The 27,695-nt window shown below is 39.7% G+C and overlaps 2 protein-coding genes across 2 annotated transcripts; both read right to left on the reverse strand.

Moving 5' to 3' along the window:
* Nucleotides 1-6,587: 6,587 nt before the first annotated feature.
* LOC139422163 (interferon a3-like) lies at nucleotides 6,588-10,148 on the reverse strand. Its single transcript, XM_071173318.1, has 6 exons — nucleotides 10,068-10,148; nucleotides 9,807-9,894; nucleotides 9,435-9,509; nucleotides 9,155-9,304; nucleotides 7,035-7,112; nucleotides 6,588-6,698 (listed from the first exon to the last, which is right to left on the reverse strand). The coding sequence occupies exons 2-6, from the start codon at nucleotides 9,891-9,893 to the stop codon at nucleotides 6,609-6,611; spliced, it is 480 nt and encodes a 159-aa protein (XP_071029419.1). The 5' UTR covers nucleotide 9,894; nucleotides 10,068-10,148; the 3' UTR covers nucleotides 6,588-6,608.
* A 16,372-nt stretch (nucleotides 10,149-26,520) lies between these two features.
* On the reverse strand, nucleotides 26,521-27,653 carry LOC139422164 (interferon a3-like). Its single transcript, XM_071173320.1, has 5 exons — nucleotides 27,504-27,653; nucleotides 27,274-27,345; nucleotides 26,963-27,112; nucleotides 26,725-26,823; nucleotides 26,521-26,610 (listed from the first exon to the last, which is right to left on the reverse strand). The coding sequence occupies exons 1-5, from the start codon at nucleotides 27,651-27,653 to the stop codon at nucleotides 26,521-26,523; spliced, it is 561 nt and encodes a 186-aa protein (XP_071029421.1).
* Between the last annotated feature and the right edge of the window lie 42 nt (nucleotides 27,654-27,695).

The raw sequence follows: 27,695 nt of genomic DNA on the forward strand, positions 1-27,695 counted from the left end.
GTTTATGCATGCCAGCAAAGCCGATATAACATAACACTGAACAGTACAATAATTGCACTATAACGGTGATTAACGGTCCCCACAAAATGTTAGGGCCTACACAAAGCTCTCCCAACAGCAGAGCTTTCTTTTCAGCACTATGGAGTGCATAGCCAGGTGCTGCTACACCTGGCTATTAGCGGTGCCTTGTCTGGCAGGGAAACAGTTAATTTAGCCTTGTTTCTGCCTTTAAAAAAACATACCTAATATGGCTGACTTGCTAAAACAAATGTGATGTCTACTGATAACTGAGTTGTACAAACTACGGCATAAGGGGACTATGAGCGGATAAGAGGCAATCCAAAATTCTGATGAAGACATTCATGAGCGAGCTAGGAGGGACGTAATCAATATAACTATTTGTTCAGCACTTTGAAATGTACAGTGACAGAATTCAGAACATGGGACGTTCTTACAGTATTCTCCCTGTGCACCAAGTCAGAACCATAGGATAAAAAAAGGGGGCGTGTAAGCAGACATCGAAAGCTCTTACAATATTCAATGATTACGTTTCTCTAAAACAGGCTATAGGCTACATATGCACTGCCAAGTCAGAACAGTAGGCTAAGTTATTAGGGGGAAACTGACCAACTTATCAGGGTGAGGCATATGGGCTACTAACAGCTTACTACACATCATATACTTAGTATTACTTTCATAGCTAGAGTATACATATCGCCCTGGCATATTACATAATTTATGCAGCAGCATGCAATACATTTTTGAACTAAGCTTGTTTTGCATGCTCACTTGAACAGGAAGGAGGCGCTGCAGTCCATCCTTTGGGCACATTTTTTCATCAAACTTTGTCATCAAAGTCTGGCATTATCTTGATTTATGGCGCTTCCAAGACAACTGGGAAGTCAAGAAAAAATAACTGGTTAAATAATGACATCATTAAGCTTCAGGTCGGAACACTAGAGATCCCGACTTGGAATTCCGAGTTGGATGACTGTTCAAAACGTATTCTCCCTGTCGGAGCGCGTTTTTTTTTCTCCAGAATTCCCAAATGTTTGAACTCACTGAAGTCTGAGATTTCCCAGTTGTTTCCAGTTGTTTTGAACACATAAAAAGTCATGCTGGATTGACAGCATGGACAATGTAATCAACATTTTCTGGCCCTTGGTGTTGAAAGTTTATCCTTTTAATGTTGGAAAGAGACTCTTAAACCCACACACAAGTCTACTGAATAGCAGGCTAGTTATTAGAAATTAGCCACGGATTCCTTCCAAAACCCTCATTGCTGAATTTGCAGCTTCCAACTTGTTGTGTAATGTTCATGTCTAATTTCTGGTGAGCATTTATACGTTTTTTTTCTACAGCATCTCTTCATATGACAAGGCTTGAAAAGGATTTAACAGTAGATTGTCAATGTGAGTCATGATGATGACTGCTTGTCTAGCTTGCGAGCTAAGATTTTGAAAGCTGGATGTTGACTTTATCAGTCCAATCAAAGCTACGGTAGATATAACATGATTTAACATAATTTTATCTGTGGCCAATGACGTTGAGCCTTCTTGGATGGGTAATTCTAATGTAACTCTATGTCAGCACCTGTTAGCAATGTACGTTATTCTTCAATAACATAATATCCAAAGCAAATCAGGGGGAGAAAAATGTGTTTATTCAGAGAGGACAAATCAAGATGTAATGCTGGGAGGTAGATGTTCAGATGTTCAGTCTCCTCTGTCCTCAGCTTCTCCCCACCGAACAAAGGAACAGGATGCCATTTATAACCCCTCCACCCTAGCCTGGGCTTGACCAATCAGAAGTCCTTGCAGTACAACTTGGCCAATGGCCAAATCCTGCCCCCAACTCAATGTACAGACCAGTGACAACGTGGCACACGTAGCACACGTCGCTCTGAGTTCAGAAGTGGCATTCCACAGATTCTGAACAGATGTTGAACTGAAACCCAACTCCTATTTACAATTTGCTATTGACCATTAGTACTCTATTTTGTTGTCCTCTCATTCTCTGCATTGTGTATTTATCATCAAAATATTCTTATACACCCAAGGGGCTTAAAAACTTCTTAGGGATCAAATCCCGTCAACGGGATCGATTTGACAACATCCGGTGAAATGCAGAGCGCCAAATTCAAATTAAATTACTATAAATTTTAAACTTTCATGAAATCACACATGCAATACATCAAATTAAAGCTACACTTGTTGTTAATCCAGCCAACCTGTCAGATTAAAAAAGGCTTTACGACAAAAGCAAACCATGCTATTATCTGAGGACAGCACCCCATCAAACAAACACAGACAATCATAATTCAACCCGCAAGGCGCGACACGCAACTCAGAAATAACGATATAATTTATGCCTTACCTTTGACGTGCTTCTTCTGTTGGCATTCCAATATGTCCCATAAACATCACAAATTGTCCTTTCTTTCGATTAATTCCATCGTTATATATCCAAAATGTCCATTTATTTGGTGCGTTTGATCCAGAAAAACACTGGTTCCACCTCGAGCAATGAATACAAAATATCTAATAAGTTCATCTTTGTCCAAACATTTCAAACAACTTTCCTAATACAACTTTAGGTATTTTTTTACGTAAAAAAATAAATAAATAAAGACGGGATAAACTGCGTTCAATAGCGGATAAAAACTAAGTGGAGCGAGCTTTCAGGTCACACGCCTCTAACAAACAGTACACTTCACTCGACCCTCGTTCTGAACTGCCCTACTTCTTCATTACAGAAAGGAAAAACATCAACCAATTTCTAAATACTGTTGACATCTAGTGGAAGCGATAGGAACTGCAAGCAAGTGCATTAGAAATTTAGATCCACATAGAAGACCCATTGAACCGAGAGTGACCTCAAAAAAACACATTTCTGGTTGGTTTGTCCTCGTGTTACGCCCTGGCCTTAGTTATCTTTGTTTTCTTTATTATTTTGGCTAGGTCAGGGTGTGACATGGGGGATTTATGTGTTTCGTCTGGTCTAGGGGTTTTGTATGTTTATGGGGTGTTTCCTAGTCTAGGTGTTTATGTAAGTCTATGGTTGCCTAGATTGGTTCTCAATCAGAGGCAGGTGTTTATCGTTGTCTCTGATTGGGAACCATATTTAGTCAGCCATGTTCTTTGGGTATTTTGTGGGTGATTGTTTCCTGTGTCAATGTTTGTGCCACACGGGACTGTTTCGTTGCCAATTCACTTTGTTGTTTTGTATTTGTGTTCATGTTGAGTGTTCTTATTAAATTCCATGGACACATACCATGTCGCATATTGGTCCGATCCTTGCCACACCTCCACTTCATAGGAAGGAGAGGAAATCTGTTGTGATACCTCGGGGTGTCGCCTGCCAAATAAGTCCTGTTATACTCACAGACATCAGTCAAATAGTTTTAGAAACTTCAGAGTGTTTTTATCCAAATCTACTTATAGTATGTATATCCTAGCTTCTGGGCCTGAGCAGCAGGCAGAGTAGCAAACATCCGAAGATCATCAAAGGTAAATTATTAATTTGATTGCTTTTCTGATTTTCGTGACCAAGCTACCTGATGCTAAGTGTACTTAATGTTTTATCGTGCGAATGATAAACATACAAAAACGCTTGGATAATAATTTCAAAATCTGACACGACAGGTGGATTAACAAAAGGCTAAACTGTGTTTTCCTATATTGCACTTGTGATTTCATGAATATAAATATTTGTAGTAATATTTATTGTATGTGGCCCTATGCTATTCAGCGGTTGTTGATGACACTTATCCCGATAGTGGGATTACAGCCATAACAAGTTTGAACTAAAATATATTTTTTAAACATTGTTTGCAAACTGATATCTGACACGTATTAATACCAAAATCACATGCAAAACAGGCAACAACAAAAACAAAACTGTATTTCTTGCTAAAGAGGTGGGGATTGAAACAGGTGGGGCTCTGAGTATTATACCATACAATGTAAACATGCATATACTCCATTCTAGATGTTAAATAATGACCTCATATAACCTCATACCATTATACAAATGGATATACAGTATATATCTACAATAACTATATTCTATCAAGAAATTCCAAGTCTTATGAAAGGACTGTGTGCTGCCACATTGGCCTATTTAATACACACGTTGTCTAATGTTATACAACAATTGACTTCATTTATCCACTGAGAATTATTAGGAGGATCCCCATGATGCCACTTAAAAGGTATATATACAGTGGGGCAAAAAAAGTATTTAGTCAGCCACCAATTGTGCAGGTTCTCCCACTTAAAAAGATGAGAGGCCTGTAATTTCCATCATAGGCACACTTCAACTATGACAGACAAAATGAGAAAATAATTCCAGAAAATCACATTGTAGGATTTTTTATGAATTTATTTGCAAATTATGCTGGAAAATAAGTATTTGGTCACCTACAAACAAACAGGATTTCTGGCTCTCACAGACCTGTAACTTCTTCTTTAAGAGGCTCCTCTGTCCTCCACTCGTTACCTGTATTAATGGCACCTGTTTGAACTTGTTATCAGTATAAAAGACACCTGTTCACAACCTCAAACAGTCACACTCCACGATGGCCAAGACCAAAGAGCTATCAAAGGACACCAGAAACAAAATTGTAGACCTGCACTAGTCTGGGAAGACTGAATCTGCAATAGGTAAGCAGCTAGGTTTGAAGAAATCAACTGTGGGAGCAATTATTAGGAAATGGAAGACATACAAGACCACTGATAATCTCCCTCGATCTGGGGCTCCACGCAAGATCTTACCCCGTGGGGTCAAAATGATCACAAGAACGGTGAGCAACAATCCCAGAACCACACGGGGGGACCTAGTGAAAGACCTGCAGAGAGCTGGGACCAAAGTAACAAAGCCTACCATCAGTAACACACTACGCCGCCAGGGACTCAAATCCTGCAGTGCCAGACGTGTCCCCCTGCTTAAGCCAGTACATGTCCAGGCCCGTCTGAAGTTTGCTAGAGAGCATTTGGATGATCCAGAAGAAGATTGGGAGAATGTCATATGGTCAGATGAAACCAAAATATAACTTTTTGGTAAAAACTCAACTTGTCGTGTTTGGAGGACAAAGAATGCTGAGTTGCTTCTGAAGAACACCATAACTACTGTGAAGCATGGGGGTGGAAACATCATCCTTTGGGGCTGGTTTTCTGCAAAGGGACCAGGACGACTGATCCGTGTAAAGGAAAGAATGAATGGGGCCATGTATTGTGAGATTTTGAGTGAAAACCTCCTTCCACCAGTAAGGGCATTGAAGATGAAACGTGGCTGGGTCTTTCAGCATGACAAATATCCCAAACACAACGCCCGGACAACGAAGGAGTGGCTTCATAAAAAGAAGCATTTCAAGGTCCTGGAGTGGCCTAGCCAGTCTCCAGATCTTAACCCCATAGAAAATCTTTGGAGGGAGTTGAAAGTCCGTGTTGCCCAGCAACAGCCCCAAAACATCACTGCTCTAGAGGAGATCTGCATGGAGGAATGGGCCAAAATACCAGCAACAGTGTGTGAAAACCTTGTGAAGACTTACAGAAAACGTTTGACCTCTGTCATTGTCAACAAAGGGTATATAACAAAGTATTGAGATGTTTTGTTATTTACCAAATACTTATTTTCCACCATAATTTGCAAATAAATTCATTAAAAATCCTACAATGTGATTTTCTGGGGGAAAAAAAATCGAATTTTGTCTGTCATAGTTGAACCTATGATGAAAATTACAGGCCTCTCTCATCTTTTTAAGTGGGAGAACTTGCACAATTGGTGGCTGACTAAACACTTTTTTGCCCCACTGTATATGACTAAGCTATATAAATTATTAGTTTTTATTTCTTGCCCACCAGCACCCTGCCTCGTTCAGGGGACTAAACTATTATCCATTAAAAGTATTGCTTGTTTTTTGTCTCTTTTTCCATTTAGTCTTTTTTCTTATTTCTCCTCCAATCGTAGTAAGACATACAAGTGTTTAATACAATGGACAGACTTTATAAATGAAAATCCACAAGGTCAAGTGGGAGCTAAAAGTTCTGGTTCTGGTCCCCCAGATTATCCTCTACACCTCACCCAGATCTCCCCACCCCCTTCAGCCACCTGCCCTTGTGTGATTACCACACATAAAACGAACAGGAAAAACATGAACAGCAACACTCACAAAGTACAAAAACACAGTAAAAATAGTTACATAAAGAAACAAAAACTACAAGCATACATAAACTTAAAGTAGAAATTAATATGTGACTAATCAGCAACAAGTTTAATGTGCATCCCCTATGATGGTTAGATGAGATGTTATAAATCCACACTCATTGGTTTCAGACAAGAATGAAATTTGGAAAATTTGTACAAAATACGTTTTTATTCACATTTTCAATATTATTTTTTCACTGGTTTTTCAAGTAGACCGGCAATACAGTTCAGTTCAACACATGTACAAAAGGGAAATACAAAATATAAATTATAAATTATAAAAAATAAAAAACAATAATTTATGAATTTAAATATAATAAATAGACTGACAGGGTCCCACATGATTGTATTCATGCTTTATAAACTGGTAAGGGCATAGCTTCTGAAATGAGTCTGGATGATCAGTACATCTGTGCTGCAAGGATATCCAATCTTTGCAGATGACGTTTCATCTCTTTCCTGATGAGCTCCCACGCCTGTGCACTGTAGTTCTGAAAAACACAGAAAATGTCAAATATTAGAGGGGTGACCTATCTTGGCAAAATAATGAACATTTTGTCTTGAACAACAGAGTAGGACTGGTGCCAAATGTAAAGCTTCTCAGAGTAGGAGTGCTGATTTAGGATCAGTTTTGTTTTTTGGATCACTATAAACAAAGACAGAGGAGACCTGATACTAGATCAGCACTTCTCTGAGATGCTTGATACATATGGCCCCAGAACCCACATTTTTATTTTTAAATGAACACTGCTCAAGTTTAGCCTAGCCTAGTTTATATTCATTTGACTACATGCATTAAACATGTTGCCATATGAAAGCAAACTCACCATTTTTCTCAGAACCTTACTATTCAACTTCTTGAAGTACCGTTTCAGTCTCCTCTCAGGTTTCATGGCAGGTGATACCTGTTGGAAAAAAATTAAACAAAACATTAGCGTCATACAGGTGTAGGATCTTCATTTGATCAATATTTTTTTTCTTGCACGGCAGGAAATGGAACCTTAACATGTATTCAATGTTTGAAAAGGATTCTAAAGATTGTAATTTCCACTTTAAAATATCAAACTTGATTTGCCATAATGAAATATGAATCAAAGCTTACAAAAAATGGTCATTAATAATAATCCACAATAATTTACATTTCTCATTGCTGCAGTATTATTTATGTGACGTCGCAAAATGACTCAAAATCTGTAATTACCCATACACAGTAAGTTCGGAAAGTATTCAGACCCCTTCCCCTTTTCCAAATTTTGTTACGTTACAGCCTTATTCTAAAATGGATTAAAGAAAAAAAAATCCTCATCAATCTACACACAATATCCAATAACGACAATGCAAAAACACAAATACCTTATTTACATATGAATTCAGACCCTTTGCTTTGAGATTCAAAATTCAGCTCAGGTGCATCCTGTTTTCATTGATCGTCCTGGAGATGTTTCTACACTTTGATTGGAGTCCACCTGAAGTAAAATCAACTGATTGAACATGATTTGGAAAGGCACAAACCTGTATATTTAAGGTCCTACAGTTGACAGTGCATGTCAGAGCAAAAACCAGGCCATGAAGTTGAGGAAATCGTCCGCAGAGCTCAGAGACAAGATTGTCTCGAGATACAGATCTGGGAAAGGGTACTTTGTAACCACCAAGACTTACTAGAGCTGGCCGCCAGGTCAAACTGAGCAATCAGGGGTAGAAGGGCCATTGTCAGGGAGATGACCAAGAACCCGATGATCACTCTGACAGAGCTCCAGATTTCCTCTGTGGGGATGGGAAAGCCATCGAGAAAGACAACCATCTCTGCAGCACTCCACCTATCAGGCCTTTATGGTAAAGTGGCCAGACGGAAGACACTCCTCAGTAAAAGGCACATTGCAGCCCGCTTGGAGTTTGCCAAAAGGCACCTAAAGGACTTTCAGACCATGAGAAACAAGTGTCTCTATTTGGCCTGAATGCCAATCATCACATCTGGAGGAAACCTTGCACCATCCCTACAGTTAAGTATGGTGGTGGCAGCATCATGCTGTGGGGATGTTTTTCATTGGCAGGGACTGGGAGACTAGTCAGGATCGAGGGAAAGATGAACGGAGCAAAGTACAGAGACATCCTTGACGAAAACCTGCTCCAGAGCGCTCAGGACCTCAGACTGGGGCAAAGGTTCACCTTCCAGCAGGACAACGACCCTAAGCATACAGCCAAGACAACACAGGAGTGGCTTCGGGACAAGTCTCTGAATGTCCTTGAGTGGCCCAGCCAGAGCCCGGACTTGACCTGATCGAACATCACTGGAGAGACCTGAAAATAGCTGTGCAGCGACGCACCCTATCCAACCTGACAGATCTTGAGAGGATCTGCAGAGAAGAATGACAGAAATTCCCCAAATACAGATGTGCCAAGCTTGTAGCATGATACCCAATAAGACTCAAGGCTGTAATCACTGCCAAAGGTTCTTCAACAAAGTACTGAGTAAAGGGTCTGAATACTTATGTAAATGTGATATTTAAGTTTTTTATTGTTAATACATTTGCAAAAATGTCTAAAACACGGTTTTGCTTTGTCATTATTGGGTATTGTGTGTGGATTGATGAGGGGGGAAATCTATTTAATCAATTTTAGAAAAAGCTGTAACGTAACAAAATGTGGAACAAGTTAATAGGTTGAATACTTTATATGCACTTTATACGTAGATTTTTCCAATTGTAGAGTTAGTAGGCTACACCTAAACCAGGGCACTCCAACAATGTTCCAGGAGAACTACCTTCCTGTAGGTTTTCACTCCAACCCTAATCTACAACACCTGATTAATTAGGTGGTTGATAAACTGAATCAGGTTAGTTACAACTGGGGTTGGCGCGAAAACATACAGGAAGGTAACTCTCCAAGAATGGGGTTGGAGAGCCCTGACCAAAACAGAGATTATACTTTAAATAGACCCGTTACTTACACAGGAATTAAGGTTCTCCAATTGGCGTTCTAGAATGTTGAGGAAATCGTCCAGGTTTTTCTTGTCCCAGGTGACAGATTTCATATTCCCATCAAACAGTTTTGTGATTTGATAGATGGTCTCTTTCAGGAATATGACTTTGTCCTCAAACTACCCAGGAAGACATAAAAAGAAGATTAGAAACAGTATAGGCTTCTGTTATGGCATCAATATAACATTGGGTCAAGATCGCCATACCAAAGCATATCAGAACATGATAAGTCAAAATTCTAGACTTTACCTCAGCATCATCTATGTGTCTGTAAAGTGATGTTGGGAAAGGGACTGGGGCATTCTGTTTTGTGATATCTCCTCCCTGGAAAACAATCAATATAGTATGTTAAGTCACGTGTCAAATACTTCAAGAGCAATCAAGACAGACATAAAAGTATAGCTTATACTCCAAGTACAGTAGGCCTAATGTAGATAGCGTCTCTTGATCTAGCTGTCATTATAGCCTTAGAGCCCTTTTACTATGTACATTCAAATATAGGCTAACAGTTTTTTAACACAGATGCTAAACATGAAACGTATGACTATTTTACTTGGTTGGTTGTTTTGCTGTCCTTAATACATGCATTCAGTCTCCTCTTACAATGTGCTGATAACTCACCATCTGGTCCAGCAGGGAAAGGCATTCTGCGCTCAAGTGACCGTAGTGGTGTCGGATCCAGTCACAGCAATGACACACGCTCTGCATACTGCAAATAATAAGAAAAATACAACTCCAGCTCTGCATTGCATACATTGTAAATAGCAGTTTATTTCGCTTTTAGTTATCCAGATGAGTTTGAACATCTTGGCTGTGTTAAGTAGTTTTATGTGGAATTGGGAAAGGGAAAGCTGTATAGAGAATTTCCCCTGATCAACCTACCGGAGGCGGGGACTTTCATTTTCCGGACTAGCACATGTAGCACTTGGAATTCCATGCCTGCCCCGTCTCCTGGACGAACAAATCCAAGTAAATATATACACATTCTCCTTGAAAGCAGCTTTAAATTATAGTTGAACCACAAGAAAATATTATTCAATTTAGATATCGGCTAGACTATTACTATAGCGAGAATAGGCTATTCGCGAGCTTTGCTTTCAACTTGCTAATAACTTCGCGTGAACCGAGGAAAAAAGTCTGATAACAAAATCGTCGGAGTCGAAATAAAACCCACACTTTTAAAGAAATGTAGCCATATAATACATTTATTTAGTGGGTTTCGTTCAAAGTTAGTCCGAAATGTTGTTCCGTAGTCTTCTGCTGTTGCGCTTCAAATGAAAAGTGAATGGGAGACGTCAGCGTCAATACCCACATCTCTCAACTTTCATTTTCACGATGACGTAACCAACTTTCACCCTACTTTTGTCTGCTGGTGATGCAACGTTGAAAAGCAAAGACAACATGATTTGTTGGAACTATTTATCTATCTATTTGTCGTTTTTATTACAAGGGGAAATGAAAAATAATATGTGACAATATTTCCTTGGTATAGGCTTCTACGTTTTTTTTTTTTTAGGTCTTCGCTGATTTCTTTTGATTTTCCCTTGATGTCAGGCAAAGAGACACTGAGTTTGAAGGTAGGCCTTGAAGTACATCCACAGGTACACCTCCAATTGACTCAAATTATGTCAATTAGCCTATCAGAAGCTTCTAAAGCCATGACATCATTTTTTTTGAAGTTTCTAAGCTGTTTAAAGTCAGTCAACTTTGTAAGTAAACTTCTGACCCACTGGAATTGTGATATAGTGAATTATATGTGAAATAATCTGTCTGTAAACAATTGTTGGAAAAATGACTTGTGTCATGCACAAAGTCGATGTTCTAACCGACTTGCCAAAACTGTAGTTTGTTAACAAGAAATGTGTGGAGTGGTTGAAAAACAAATCTTAGTGACTCCAACCTCAGTGAATGTAAACATCTGACTTCAACTGAATACAGGATACATCGTGCATACCCACCAAGCACGGTGCTGTCTGGACCGGCCTTCTTTCTTTGGTCAAAATGTTGGTTTGTTTGTTAATTTCAATGTCCATGGATAAATTTGGAGAGCACAGTTCAATAGAGAACAGCAGAGTAGAATTCATTACAGTGGAGTGTAGTACAGTCCAGTTCATTTCAGTGGAGTGTACAGTACAGTACAATACAGAAGAGTACAGTTCATTACAGTACAGTGTTTAGTACAGTAAAGTAAAGGAAAGTAACATACAGTAGAGTACAGCACAGTAGAGTGTAGCCTACTTTACATGAATTTACTAAATTGTACTGTACTTTACTGAATTAAACTACACTGTACTGTACTGAATGAATATCTACTGTACTGTACTATCCTATACGCTATTGTACTCTACTGTGCTCTATTGTATTGAACTGTGCCATTCCATACTGTGCTGTTCAAACTTATAAAACATAGCCTAAATGTCTATGATTTCTTTAAGAATCTTCTTCAATAATGACACAATACCCCATAATGACAAAGCAAGGTTTCCAGAAAAGTTAGCAAATTTATAAAAAATAATAATTCTATCCACATACTGTCCATAATGTAAATTCACACACACACACACACACACACACACACACACATATATATATATATATATATATATATATATATATATATATAAGTAGTGTTTTATTTGCATCAATTCGACCATGAAGGACTGATTCAGGCAGTCTCCCCTGAACACTTGATGTTGAGATGTGTCTGTTACTTGAACTCTGTGAAGCATTTATTTGGGCTGCAATTTCTGAAGCTGGTAACTCTAATGAACTTTTCCTCTTTAGCAGATGTTACTCTATGTCTTCCTTTCCTGTGGCTGTCCTCACGAGAGCCAGTTTCATCATAGCGCTTTATGGTTTTTGCAGCTGCACTTGAAGAAACATTCAAAGTTCTAGAAATGTCCCGCATTGACTGACATTCATGTCTTAAAGTAATGATGGACTGTCATTTCACTTTGCTTATTTGAGCTGTTCCTGCCATAATATGGACTTGGTATTTTATCAAATAGTGCCATGTTCAGTATACCACCCCTACCTTGTCACAACACAACTGATTGGCTAAAACACATTAATAAGAAGGAAAGAAATTCCACAAATTCATTACAGTGGAGTGTACAGTAGAGTACAGTTCATTACAGTACAGTGTACAGGACAGTACATTACAGTAGAGCACAGTAGAGGATAGTTCGCTACAGTACAGTGTACAGTACATTAAAGTAAAGAATAATTCAGTACAGTAGAGTACTGCACAGTAGAGTGTAGCCTACTTTATTCTAATGTACTAAACTGTACTGTACTCTACTGAATTAAACTCTACTGTACTGTACTGAATTAAACTCTACTGTAATATACTCTACTGAATTAATATATACTGTACTGTACTCTACTCTACTTAAATGTACTCTGCTGTGCTCTATTCACAGCGACAAACAGTGCATTCAACTAAGGTACAGTGAATTCGGAAAGTATTCATCCCCATTGACGTTTTCCAAACTTTGTTTAAGTTACATCCTATTTCTAAAATAGCTAAAAAATATATTTGTCAATCGAGACACACAACCCAATAATGACAAAGCAAACACAGGTTTTTAGAAATGTTTGCAAATTCATTAAAAATAATAATTCTATCCACATACTGTCCATAATGTCAATACATCCCATCACACGCACACACACACACACACACACACACACACACACACACACACACACATAAGTAGTGTTTCTTTGCATCAATTCGACCATGAAGGACAGATTCAGGCAGTCTCCCCTGAACACGATGTTAAGATGTGTCTGTTACATGAACTCTGTGAAGCATTTATTTGGGCTGCAATTTCTGAAGCTGGTAAAACAAATGAACTTCTCCTCTGCAGCAGATGTAACTATGGGTCTTCCTGTGGCTGTCCTCATGAGAGCCAGTTTCATCGTAGCGCTTGATGGTTTTTGCAACTGCACTTGAAGAAATGTTCAAAGTTCTAGAAATTTCCCGCATTGACTGACATTCATTTCCCTCTTAGTGCAGTGATCCCGTTACTGGGATCAAAATCCACAACATCAGGTAAAGCTGGAGCGCGCCAAATTCAAGGGACAACATTGTAATATTAAACATTCTTGAAAATACATATGTCTTACATCATTTAAAAGCTTAACTTCTTGTCAATTCAACCACTTTGTCAGATTTCAAAAAGGCTTTACGGCTAAAGCATACCATGCGATTATCTGAGGACAGCGCCCCACGTACACCAGCATTAAAAACATTTTCCAAATCAGCAGAGGCGTCACAAAAATCAGAAATAGCGAAAAAATAAATAATTTACCTTTGAAGATCTTCCTCTGTTTTCAATACACAACAAATGGTTCTTTTGTTCGATAAAGTCCTTCTTTAAATCCCCAAAAAGTCAGTTTAGTTGGCGCGTTTGATTCAGTAATCCACCCATTCCACTCGTTCAACATGCAGACAAAGCAATCCCAAAAGTTATCAATAAACTTCGTCCAAACAAGTCAAACAACGTTTCTAATCAATCCTCAGGTACCCTAATATGTAAATAAACAATACAATTTAAGACGGAATGTAGTATGTTCAATACCGGAGATAAATAACGAAGTGAGCGCTCTCATCCACGCAAGACTACAGTCAAAATGAGAGCCACCTTGAAAACTACAACTACTAAGTCATTTTTCAAAAAACAAGCCCAAAACCCATTCTAAAGGCTGTTGACATCTAGTGGAAGCCATAGGAACTGCAATCTGGGAGGAATTCCTTTGAATATCCCATAGACAAGCATTTGAATGGACTGTGACCTCAAAAAGAGAACTCTGGAAGGATTTTCCTTGGGTTTTTGCCTGCCATATTGCCATATCAGTTCTGTTACACTCACAGACATACTTTTAACAGTTTTAGAAACTTCAGAGTGTTTTCTATTCAATGCAATTATATGCATATCCTAGCTTCTGGGCCTGAGTAACAGGCAGTTTACTTTGGGCACGTCATGTCGTGGAAATTTCCTCTATTTACCAAATCATGAGAGCAAACCACACACCAGTCAGAGTTATGCTTAATCTTCACCTTTAATAATAATTCAGCTTTTGCAATAGCATTTTGACTTTCAACAGTTCAGTATCTCTAATGAAAAGTTGAGAGTCCCAACATAATGGCAAATGGGATCCTTTATAGCAAAGATCCACCCCCCCTAGACGACATGACAAACCACAGGTCTTAGGAACTTACACAAAGAAAGACTTTACTTCAGAGAGGAGTATCCCCTAGCCAGTCAGAGTTGGCTATAAATTATCGTTCAGTTTGGTCTCCTGAACAAAGCTCTTATTTCGTCCTTGGTACAAAATGGTACCAAGACATTACCCCCACCCTATGATATATATCAAATTGTCATTTAGATACAACCAATTCTAAATACAACCAATCCTGAACAAGCTCACGGAGAGGAGAGTGAGGCTATAGGTTAAGATAGGAGCAACAAAAGAGGGAGCATAGAATGATTCCAGATACTGCCATCCTCCTCTCCCCGATGGGAAAAGTAGGGAGTGACTGGCACACAGACACACAGTGGAGCAAAAGATATGTTTACACATGATGACACCTTGACCTCTCCCCTCTCTCCGGCCCAAACAACTTAGTCTTGACATAGAACAGATACTGTAACCCCGCCACAGTATTATACAAAAATAACATTCTGATGAGAAGTAACTTACAAACATATGATGAATATAAAACATCTTACCTATGTTACCACCTAATTCTGATTATTCCCCAACATTCCCCTCTCAAGGGACTCAGTCCCTTCTGAAGAATCAGAATAGTAACATGGCACCTTACTAACAGTAGTTGCAGAGTATATAATACAATTAAAAAATCCATAATCAAAATGTAAAGATAATAAAGAATCAAATCCCTTCAATGTAATTATTCACCCTTCAGAAACTGAGTTTACAATATTTATACCATAATACAGACTTGCACCTGTTTAAACATATAGAATAATACATTTGTTGAGTAAAAATGAAAATAAGTCCTCATGCTCAGAAATATACTTAGGAATAGAGAATAGGTCATTGAAATCATTCATATTCCAAATCATAAGTAACAACCCAACTATTTATCGAACCAATATTTAGAATAGCATTCCTCAGTGATTCAAATTTGTCTTATCACTCAAAGTAAAAACCTAAATTTAACACACATCAATATTAGCAGATTTACATACAGTATAATTATCCCATAATTCTACTATTAACTTTTTTAATCATGATCATAATACAGATCAGTATCTCAATGCATTCTTAATCTAAAATACTACAATTTACATGGTGTAGACCTCTTCAATCAACCTGATACCACAAAAGTATAAACAATTTTAATGGCACAGTTGACCAACCCACCAACCCACAATGGCACAGTTGACCAAGAGAAATCGTACAATGACAAATTGGTGATGTTCAAAGATAGGTGTTTTATTTTTTCAACAGTTACAGATCCAGTTGCAGGGTGTTCATACAAATATTTTTAAAGTGTGCTGCGGAGATTTCTGTGATTTTCTATGATTTTCTGAAATAACACACACTCACTAAACCCTCCGTAAATAACTCAGTTCTTAACGTAAATACTTAAAACCCAGGATTCTGTAAAGGCATACCTTAATCAGGATATGAGTTTATTTATAGCTTCCTGTGCCAACCGGAAGTGCCTTAAATGGTGTCATAGTGGCAGTTTCCAAGGGTTAAAAAGGTCAGATCTTTTCAAAACTTCATATGTGTGATTAGGCAACCCCCATAAACTGTAAGTCAGTCATTTCTCCCAACAGATGTCAAAGAAAAGCTCTCACACACACACACAGCAAGGATGGAGTGACAAAGTACGGTGCTTAAAGACACAGAAAGCAGGCAATGGCATTACCATAATCCCTAGGCCGTACCGAGTTCAACGAGATATCCCGCTTGACCGTAGCTCGCTCGGTCTAAGTGCAGCGACCATTAGAAAAGTAGGCCCAAAATGAAGCCTGCCCCACAATGTCATTTGCTTTTGGGTGACAGTGAGAGAACCGTTAGGGTGAGAAGCACAATTCGACGTCAGGTACGTTCCTGAGGTCCTCCCGATCCGTGCAAGCCTAACCTTGACCATGTGGCATTAACCCTTAACAGTTAAAAGAAGGTGTTTACATCAAACAGTTTGCATTGACTTCTCTCCCCATAGGAATACATTGCCTGCACTCCTAAATTCAACCTGAAGCCTATGTGGGTTATCAATGCCGTATGAACCTGTCTTCGATGACAGTCCATCAGGCCACTATGAGGTCTACCTGTGTTGATTCTAAGCTTCCTGGAGCAACCGGAAGTGGTTAAAATCACCCTAAAAGTGTTTTGAAACACATAACCTGTCATTATGAAAATCACTGTATTCAAACCTGTGTAGATCAATCAATTCTTAACTTAACTCTTTCACACTTACCATCACACGGGTGTGATCGTTCTACAGTGGTCCCTGAAGCGTACGATCACAACCGTGTGTTTAGAACACTCATTTAGAATGCTTGTTTAGGACGGCAGTTTCGAATGACGCAACAATCAGCGTTTGAGCTGACCACACTTTTTTCAGAAACTATTTACACAAACACAGTCTTTACAAAGTTATGTCCAGAATGTCAGCAGTTTATTTTTGGATGCATTGTTCAGATATTCACAGAAGTAAATATAGCATAACACAATCATCCTAACTGGAAAAATGTAGGCTACATTTGTCCTAGCGCTGAGGAAAGATTGACCCAACACAAGCAGTCATATTTTCTAACTCTCGGCTGATATAAACTACAATATGAATTAGCTAATAGCAATATATAATTAATCGCATCACGGGTGAGCTCACCATTGATCGAAATAACTAGGTAAAACACTTTATAGAAATCGAAAGTAATCCGACGATTAGTTTCAGCTCGCAGCCATGCATTTTTTCCTCACAGAAACCGAAGATAATAAGAGAAGACGAGATGAGTTTGGTCTGTTTATAGTATGCATGTTGAAGGGGTGTGTCATCTATCGTTGTTCACATCCCATCATTAATTTCCGGAAGTCCTCAAAAAATGTGTGAACTCTTACTCACCTCATTTTGTTATAACATCTTTGGTCAAACAGACTTGAATCCCAGAATGCATTGTATGTCAACAAACATGGCTACACAGCTGGAATTAGCTTAGCTCATCATAATCAGTACAACCTTCAAAAAAGTATTTTACACACATAATATGTGCCCATTACAATCTGTGCAAGAATCGGAATGCATGATTTGTCACCTAGAATTGAAAACATGTGAATAAAACCGTAAATACACAAATAATTGCCACTCAAAACATTTTCTGATAGTGATTTATTGATACTAGTGGCGCGTGCTGGCAGTCAACCACATAACCTCCCACTCTGCGCCATTCAGTGTTGTTGTTTATGTATGTTGCTAGTGAGCTAAGCTGTAGCATTAACAATGTCTTTCAAAAGGAGACAACTCACAAATGTGGAAATTCTGGAGATTTTTTTAAATTCTGACAATGAGTCTGAGTATGAAAGTCAGGAATCAGATTCTGACAGAGGAGCTGCCCCCCAACCTTGTAGTCATTGAGAACCCTGAATCTGAATTTCCCTTGTCCATTGAGGAAGTACCAGTTCCCTTTGAAGATGCTGGTGGTGATGGAGGCAGACCGACAGTGGATAAAGTACAGGAGTTCTGTGGTAGCTGGAAGGCCACCAGTCATTTCTCCCCTCCTGGCCCTGCTGTTTGCTTTGACGAGTCCCAGTCTGGAGTGCAACGCCCCTTGCCATTTCCAACTGAGGCAGAGTGCTTCAAGTTGTTTCTGACAGAGGAGCTGGTGGGAGACATAGTTGAGGAGACCAATCGCTATGCCTTAGAGCTACAGGAGAAGAGAGAGACAGGAGTGAGGGGGAAACTCGCTAAATGGGTGACAACCACAATTAGTGAAATGTATACCTTCCTGGTGACAGTCCTTCTCATTGGAATAGTAAAGAAGAACTCCCTAAGAGAATACTGGTTTACACAGGGTCCACCACTGACATCCAACATTATGAGGGGCTTGGGGTGTCCGGGTCCGTGGTGATGACCATGCTGGCTCCTCATCTCGGCAAGGGACACACTTTGTACGTGGACAATTGGTACAGCAGTCCCACACTCTTCCAGCATCTGCAGCAATAAGTGACTGACTGACCTGACAGGTGATCTGACATGTGACTTGCCATGATACTATGCCTTTAGAGATGGGGGTGGAAATTCAGTTGTTGTTCAGTCACTGCATGAATATTAAATATGGGTTATGCATATTCAGTTTTTTGTCCTCTAGTAAAACAAGTTGTTGAACCAACTACCAATACTGCAATAAAATAGATGACTATTACATATTGGCATATGTGTTTTCTTGCTGTGTTTTCATCCAGTAAAACTGTTAAAGAGTGTACGTTAGCATACAGAAGCTGTCCTCATTCTTTAGCTCCAAAGATGTCCAGCTCCAGTTATAATATTGGCAAATAATGTTTCTGGTTTCTGAAAGTACAGAATAAAGAGGAATTATTCATTAGAATACAATATAAGGATATAGCAATAAAACAATACTACAAAGAAGTAACATAATAAACACTGCTATAAAAAATAGTTTATTGCATTGACAAAATCACAGATTTGAGTTATAACAGTAAGAAACTAACTTTTGAGCTCCACAAGGGGGCAAGGCAGGGCAGAACAGAGCTATGCTGAATAGACCAAATAAACAAACCATGGTCATATTTTTATTTTATTTAACTAGGCAAGTAATTTAAGAACAAATTATTATTTACAATGATGGCCTACACCGGCCAAACTCGGACAACGCTGGGCCAATTGTGCGCTGCACTATGGGACTCCCAATCACAGCCAGTTGTGATACAGCCTGGATTTGAACCAGGGTGTCTGTAGTGCCATAGACCGCTGCGTCACTTGGGAGTCATAAGGCCAGGGTAGCTTCAAAATACAACACAAGCTAATAGTTTTCTGACGCAACTAGCATTGTTTTACAGAGCTAATAGAATAATGTAGCTAGGTAAGCATGATTGACAATAACACCACAAAGGTTATAAAATGTGTAACGTTACCTCACGTGTCCGCAGTTATAAGGAATATATTATCATCTACAGCTACAGCAGAAACGGCATACGGAAACTATTATTATAACGTAATAAGGCACTTACTTTGATAGAAACGCAGCCTGGATTTGAACCAGGGAGTCTGTAGTGACGCCTCTAGCACTGAGATGTAGTGCCATAGACCGCTGCGCCACTTGGGAGTCATAAGGCCAGGGTAGCTTCAAAATGCAACACAAGATAATACTTCTCTGACGCATTTAGCATTGTTTTACAGAGCTAATAGAAGAATGTGGCAACATAAGCACGATTGACTATAACACCATAAAGGTTATACAATGAGTAACGTTACCTCACGTGTCCGCGGTGATAAAGAATATACACAAATATGTTATGCTCCATACATGCAGTACGCTACAATAGAAATGTGGAATGGAAAATGTGAACACGTGTGCAGATCCTGTTCTGACGGGAGATGAGCTGCAGACGTGAACTGCACAAACAATTGGGAAGTGCTTGGGGAATTTTGTCCGTGTCAGAAATGTCCCAAAAATTTAATTATCCGCAAAAGTAAAAATGACTATTTTTATGTGAATGAATGAGGAGGCGGAACACACCTAAATTCAAACTGTTTTTAGAAAATAAAAACTTGTTAGAAAATCATTTGAAATTGAAGTTAAAACAACCTATACATATAAACAGTCTGCGTGCTTTAGTTTGAGGGCAGCGCGGATAAAATGTACTGTTACGTATCAATCACATTCTGGAATGGAGAGGACATTCTAACATCACGTGCATAAAAAAACTCACGCTGGGGCGACCGTTCGAGATATTTGGAACTCACGCATGAAAGGGTTAAAGACTTAAAACTCAGGATTCTGTAAGTGGCTATCTCAATCACGACATGTGTTTACTTATAGCTTCCTGTGCCAACCGGAAGTGCCTTTAATTGGGTCACACTGTCTGTTTTGAAGGGTTAAAAAAGGCACATCTCTCCAAAACTTCATATGTGTGACTAGGTAACCCTCATGAACTGTAAATCAGTCATTTCTTCCAACAGATGTCAAAGAAAAGCTCTCACACACACACAGCAAGGATGGAGTGATAAAGTGCGTTGCTTAAAGACACAGAGAGCAGGCAATGGCATTACCATAATCCCTAGGCCGTGCCGAGTTCAACGAGATATCCCGCTTGACCGTAGCTCGCTCGGTCTAAGCGCAGCGACCATTAGAAAAGTAGGCCCAAAATGAAGCCTGCCCCACAACGTCATTTGCTTTTGGGTGACAGCAGCGGAACCGTTAGGTTTAGAAGGACAATTCAACCACAGGAATGTTCCTAAGGTCCTCCCGATCCGTGCAAGCCTAACCTTGACCGTGTGGCATTAACCCTCTCCCCATTGGAATACATTGCCTGCACCCCTAATTTCAACCTGAGGCCTATGTGGGTTATGAATGCCTTATGAACCTGTCTTCGATAACAGTCCATCAGGCCACTATGAGGTCTACCTGTGTCAATTCTAAGCTTCCTGGACCAACCGGAAGTGGTTAACATAACTACGTCTTTTACGTTTTTTTTTATGGTTTGAACCGAAGGCGTTGTGAATTTTGGGCCAGCTCTGAAGTATGTGATAGTTGGCTACTAAACGAGTTGTAAAAAGTGGGTTTGGTGTCAGAATGATATCTAATTGACTGATGGACGGTGACTTGCTGGTGACTCTTGTCCAGTTGCAATATGTTTAAACAGTGAGGTACCATCACCAAAGTGACATTCTGAAATCAACCCTAACGAGCGATTGAGATGAACCAGAATCACTGCCCAGCCATCCCGAGTTCATCGGGCCAGTCAATTTCACATTCCTGCAGGATTTCTATAGCATGACAAATTTGTGATGGTACATGCCCATTGAACCATATTGCAAATGCACAGTGACTTTGCAAAAGTGAGAAAACATAAACAAATGGACATAATGAAATCAACACAACGAGCGATGGAGAAGACCCACTATCAATGCCCGGCCATCCTGTGTTCATCAGGCCAGTCAATGTTGCATTTCTGCAGGATTTTTGACCATGCCAAATTCGTGATGGTAAATGCCCATTGAAACATATTGCAAATGCACGTGCACTTGCAATATGATTCAACAGTGAAAAAACATCACCAAATGGACATGATGAAGTAAACACAATGAGCGATGGAAAGCAACAACTATCACTGCCCGGCCATTCCGAGTTCATCAGGCCAGTCAATTTTGCATTTCTGCAGGATTTTTGAGCATGCCAAATTTGTGATGGTAAATGCCCATTGAAACATATTGCAAATGCATGTGCATTTGCAATATGATTCTATAGTGAAAAAACATCACCAAATGTACGTGATGGAAAGGAACAACTATCACTGCCCGGCCATCCTGTGTTCATCAGGCCAGTCAATTTTGCATTTCTGCAAGATTTTTGAGCACGTCAAATTTCTTATGTTATTTGGCCAAAGAAAAAGTGGCTTTTGACTTCCTATGAAATCATATTGCAAATTGACAAAACATATGCCTTATGCACAAGTAAAAAAAAAAAATGATAATAAAAGTTGACAAAAGTATAGTTTGAGCAAAGTATAGTTTGACTTTTGAGCATGCCAAATTCGTGATGGTAAATTCCCATTGAAACATATTGCAAATGCACGTACATTGGTTATGATTCAATAGTGAAAAAAACATCACCAAATGGACATGATGAAATCGTGATGGAAAGGAACAATTATCACTGCCCGGCCATCCCGAGTTCATCAGGCCAGTCAATTCTGGCATTTTGGCCCCAAAAAAAGTGACTTTTGACCTTTACTTTTTTACTTCCTATGAAATCATATTGCAAATGGACAAATCTTATTCCTTATGCACAAGTAAAAAAAAAATATTATGATAATAACATTTTACAAAAGTATATTCTTAGAGTTCTTACACATGATTAATTTACTTAAAATCCAAACAATTTCTAAAAACGGTCCAGAAAGCACTTTTTAACGAGGGTGATTTTAACGAGTCTTTTTTTTTTAAAGTTCACATTTTCGACTTTTGACTTCCTATTAAATCATATTGCAAATGGACAAAACATGTGCCTTATGCACAAGTAAAAAAATAATAAAATAAATGATGATAATAAAATATGACTAAAGTATGTTGATACAGTTCTTATACGTGTGTAATTGACACAAAAATCGAAAGAATTTCGAAAAACGGTCCAGAAAGCACATTTTTTTTTTGCTTTTGGATGTTGACTTGTGTTGCATTTCCAATATGAAAAACCAAGGTGGAGCGCACTCGCCCCCTGTTGGATTTTTGAAGTGTTACAACTGGCATTTGCCATATGGCATTTGCAATCAACTTTACACGAATCAACGCCGAATTGGGTAGTATTGGACACCGTGTATATGGTTTGTCGAATGCCAATGACTTCCCATTCATTTTTGTCCATTTCAGGGGGGTATTCCCTTACAACCTGGTGCGTATCCGGGGGGAGGGGGATGAGTGGAAGACGGCATTTAGTACCACTTCTGGGCACTATGAGTACCTCGTCATGCCGTATGGGTTAATGAATGCTTCATCAGTCTTCCAATCCTTTGTGGATGAGATTTTCAGGGACCTGCACAGACAGGGTGTAGTGGTGTATATAGATGACATTCTAATATACTCTACTACTCGCGCCAAGCATGTGTCCCTTGTGCGCAGGGTGCTTGGTCGACTGTTGGAACATGACCTATACGTCAAGGCGGAGAAATGTCTGTTCTTCCAACAGTCCGTCTCCTTCCTAGGCTACCTCTTTTCCACGTCAGGGGTGGAGATGGAAAATAACCACATTTCAGCCGTGCGTAATTGGCCGACTCCAACCACGGTAAAGGAGGTGCAGCAGTTCTTAGAGTTTGCCAACTACTACCGGAGGTTTATCCGGGGTTTTGGTCAGGTAGTGGCTCACATTACCTCCTTGTGGAAGGGGGGACCAGTGCAACTGCAGTGGTCAGCTGGGGCGGACAGGGCTTTTGGTCACCTGAAGGCTCTGTTTACCTCGGCTCCCGTACTGGCTCATCCTGATCCCTCCTTGGCATTCATAGTAGAGGTGGACGCGTCCGAGGCTGGGATAGGAGCTGAGCTGTCTCAGCGCTCGGGAACGCCACCAAAGCTCCGCCCCTTCTTTTCGAAGAAGCTCAACCCGGCGGAGCGAAACTATGATGTGGGGGACCGGGAGCTGTTGGCTGTTGAGGTGGGCTCACACGTCACCCTCCTCTGGTCATCCTGGCATCGGTCGGACGGGGTGCTGCCTTGCTGGGAAGTACTGGTGGCCCATTTTAGCTAAGGACATGAGGGTTTATGTTTTCTCTTGTTCGGTATGCGCACAGTGCAAGGCACCTAGACATCTGCCCCGAGGGAAATTGCAACTCCTTCCCATTCCACAACGACCGTGGTCACACCTATCGGTGGTTTTTGTGACGGATATCCCCCCATCGCGGGGAAACACCACGATCCTGGTCATTGTGGATCGGTTTTCTAAGTCCTGCCGCCTCCTTCCTTTGCCCGGTCTCCCTATGGCTCTACAAACTGCGGAGGCCCTGTTCGCCCACGTAATCCGGCACTACGGGGTGCCTGAGGATATAGTTTCTGATTGGGGTCCCCAATTCACATCTAGAGTCTGGGGGCGGTACTGTCACGACTTCCGCCGGAACCGGCAACTCTCCTATTTCCGGTGGTGTTCAGCGGTCGATGTCACCGGCTTTCTAGTTACCACCGATCCATGTTTCATTTTCTTTTTCTTTTGTCTGTATTACACACACCTAGTTTCAATTCCCATATCAGGTTCCTTATTTAACCCTCTGGCATACATTTCTGTTCTGTCCATGATTGCTGGTGTCTTAGTGGTTGTTGTAGGTGTTAGTTTGTATGTATGTTGTATGTATTTTCCTATTTGAAATATTGCTTGAATATTTGTGAGTAAACTCAGTTGTGTTGCTCAAACCTGTGTCCTGCGCCTGACTCCGCTACATCTCTGCACCCAATCGCTGACACGGGCCAAACAGGCCCCCATTAACATCTATGGTGCTGTATTGGAGCGGGTCGAGAGTTTCAAATTCCTTGGTGTCCAGATCACCAGAAAACTTTCATGGTTCAAACACACAAAGACAGTCGGAAGAGGGCACGACAAAACCTTTTCTTCCTAAGGAGACTGAAAGGATTTGGCATGCGTCCCCAGATCCTCAATAATTTCTACAGCTGCACTATCGAGAGCATTCTGACCGGTTGCATCACCGCCTGGTATGGCAACTGGTCTTTATCTAACCATAAGACGCTACAGAAAGTAGTTGGTACGGCCCAGAACATCACTGGGGCAAAGCTTTCTGCCTTTCGAGAACTATATAATAATAGACAGTATCAGAGGAAAGCCTATGAAATTGTCTGAGACTCCAGTCACTCAAGTCATCGACTGTTTTCACTGCTACCGCACGGCAAGCGGTACCAGAGCGCCAAGTCTAGGACCAAAAGGCTCCTTAACAGCTTTTACCCCCAAGCCATGAGACTGCTGAACAATTAATCAAATTGCCAATACAGTGACACCCACTCCTCCATGTGTTTTGTACACTGCTGCTACTCGCTGTTTAATATCTATGCATAGTCACTTCACCCCTACCTACATGTACAAATTACTTCAACTAACCTGTACCCCCGGCACACTGACTCAGAACCGGTACCCCCTGTAAATTTCCTAGTTATTGTTATTTTATTGTGTTGCTTTAAATTATTTGTTACTTGTTTATTTGGTAAATATTTTCTTAACTCTTCTTGAACTGCACTGTTGGTTAAGGACTTGTAAGTAATTATTTCATGTTACGGTTTTCTTCGGTTGAAAGAGAGTCGGACCAAAATGCAGCGTGGTAATTTTCATACATGTTTAATAATGATGAAAAAACGAACAATACAAAAACAACAAACTGAACGTGAAAACCTATACAGCCTATCTGGTGCAAAAAAAAACACAGAGACAGGAACAATCACCCACGAAAAACTCAAAGAATATGGCTGCCTAAATATGGTTCCCAATCAGAGACAAGGATAAACACCTGCCTCTGATTGAGAACCACTCCAGACAGCCATAGACTTTGCTAGAGAACCCCACTAAGCCACAATCCTGATACCTACGAAAACCCCAAGACAAAACACACCACATAAATAAACCCATGTCACACCCTGGCCTGACCAAAATAATAAAGAAAACACAAAATACTAAGACCAGGGCGTGACACCTGCCTCTGATTGAGAACCACTCCAGACAGCCATAGACTTTGCTAGAGAACCCCACTAAGCTACAATCCCAATTCCTACGAAAACCCCAAGACAAAACACACCACATAAATAAACCCATGTCACACCCTGGCCTGACCAAAATAATAAAGAAAACACAAAATACTAAGACCAGGGCGTGACATTTCACGGTAAGGTCAACACTTGTTGTATTCGGTGCATGTGACAAATAAAGTTTGATTTGATTTTAAATATCATACCCCATCTCCAAAAAAATGCAAACCTCGGCAGTTACTGTAATGCTGTTAGCATGTCTTGGGGGTATGATATTTGTGCGTCTTTAACTTTCTCACTAATCATTATTCACGATTCATTCAGGATTGCTGTAATCATGTCCGATCCTGTCTGTTTGTTTGCCATGGTGCTGAAATGTCTTCTTATCTTGCCTCCACTGTGGACGCATTTAAAGGGTTTCCCAGCCGTTATGCACGGGTTGTGTGATATCATCAGTCTTCAAGTTTTAAGACACAACAACACTGTGTGACATTATCAGGCCTATCTAAGGACCTTTTTATTAGGCCCATATGTAAATATGTTAGATTAAAATATATTTCAGCTGTTAGAGGTCACATTAGTTTATTTCAAATGTATTTAATCGTTACAATAACGAACGTTTCCAATATTGTTGCAATAATAAATACAGTATGCAATGGTCTTCATAAATACAAAAATCAATGCATGAAAACGTTGATACATTTTCTATAGCCTAAAAATACCTAGCACATAATACATTATTCAGTATAAAATGTGTTTTACTTCGCAGAGTTGTGAATTCACATAATAAATAAATAAAACATATATAAAAATAACCGTGTAAATAAATAGTTGAAAAAATAGAAGTATAAATAAATAATCTCTACACACACACGAGGCTCATTGGTTAGTCAATATTATTGTGACTAGTCTTAGCATGTGTTTCAGCACCACGTTCCTTATGCCTTCCCAGCCGCTTGCGCTGTATTCCTGCATGAACGAAACACACATGTAATATTTTAGAATAGACACATGTTGTGTCATCACATATGAATATATCCTTATTTGGTGAATGCACTCTCTTGGTAAGACAAATTGACATACCTCGCGTTTCAAGTAATTTTTCAGGAATTTGAAGTGAAGGCTCATATTTTTGTTCACTCCTTTGTCAGATTTTGGTAGTGTAGCTCTTATAGCCTTTACCTGTTGGAACAAAATATAAGTCATTAATGTTATGTTATGATTCGTTTAAATCACATTATACGGCAATCTAAAAAATATAGGATAATGTTTGCCTTTTTGCATTAATGTTAATAGAAAATCACAAATCACATAGACTTACACATTGGTCCAGCTCCGAGATCTGGCGATGCAGGTCAATCATAAACTCGTCAACTACATTCTGGTCCCAGAAAGAATCATAGTTAGCACTTCTGTACAATTTCTCAATAGCGTTCAGAGTTTGCGAAATGAAGACGATCTTGTCGTCATCCTAGAAGAAGAGTGATTTGTATTAGTACATGCCTTATGAATATCAGAAAAGTATAGCAAATTTGGCATATTCGTTAATACCTAATTATATGGCCTACACTATGAGAAAAAACGTTGAACCAAAACCACTTTTAAATAGTGTAGGCTATGCATATGTCTTACCTTGAAATGATCGACATGTCTGTATTCCTCGTAAGGGAAAGTGATCTGAGGTCCTCGAGAGACCACATGACCCTGAGATGCCAAAAAATAGAATCAAAAGATTGCAATATTATTATTGTATACATAAACGAGTAACTGAATCAAATGAAACACAGCAGCACATTAAATGTTGAATAGATGACAACTGCTCAATGACCAGGAACAAGTAAATAAACATTACAGTATCCTACCATTTCTCGAAGCACCGTTATGGTGTTGTTGCTGAAGACTTGGAACATGCTCCGAGACTTAGGAAGTGTCCTCATCCAAGTGCATCCGAAGGTTTTATTCCAGGTGCAAATCGTCAGGATCAAGCACATCCAAAATCTTATTGAACCCATTTTATCGTAGGTCTACTGTAGTTCGCTGTCTGTTCGCTATCA

This window comes from Oncorhynchus clarkii, chromosome 12 (assembly GCF_045791955.1).
Source record: "Oncorhynchus clarkii lewisi isolate Uvic-CL-2024 chromosome 12, UVic_Ocla_1.0, whole genome shotgun sequence".
NCBI lineage: Eukaryota > Metazoa > Chordata > Actinopteri > Salmoniformes > Salmonidae > Oncorhynchus > Oncorhynchus clarkii.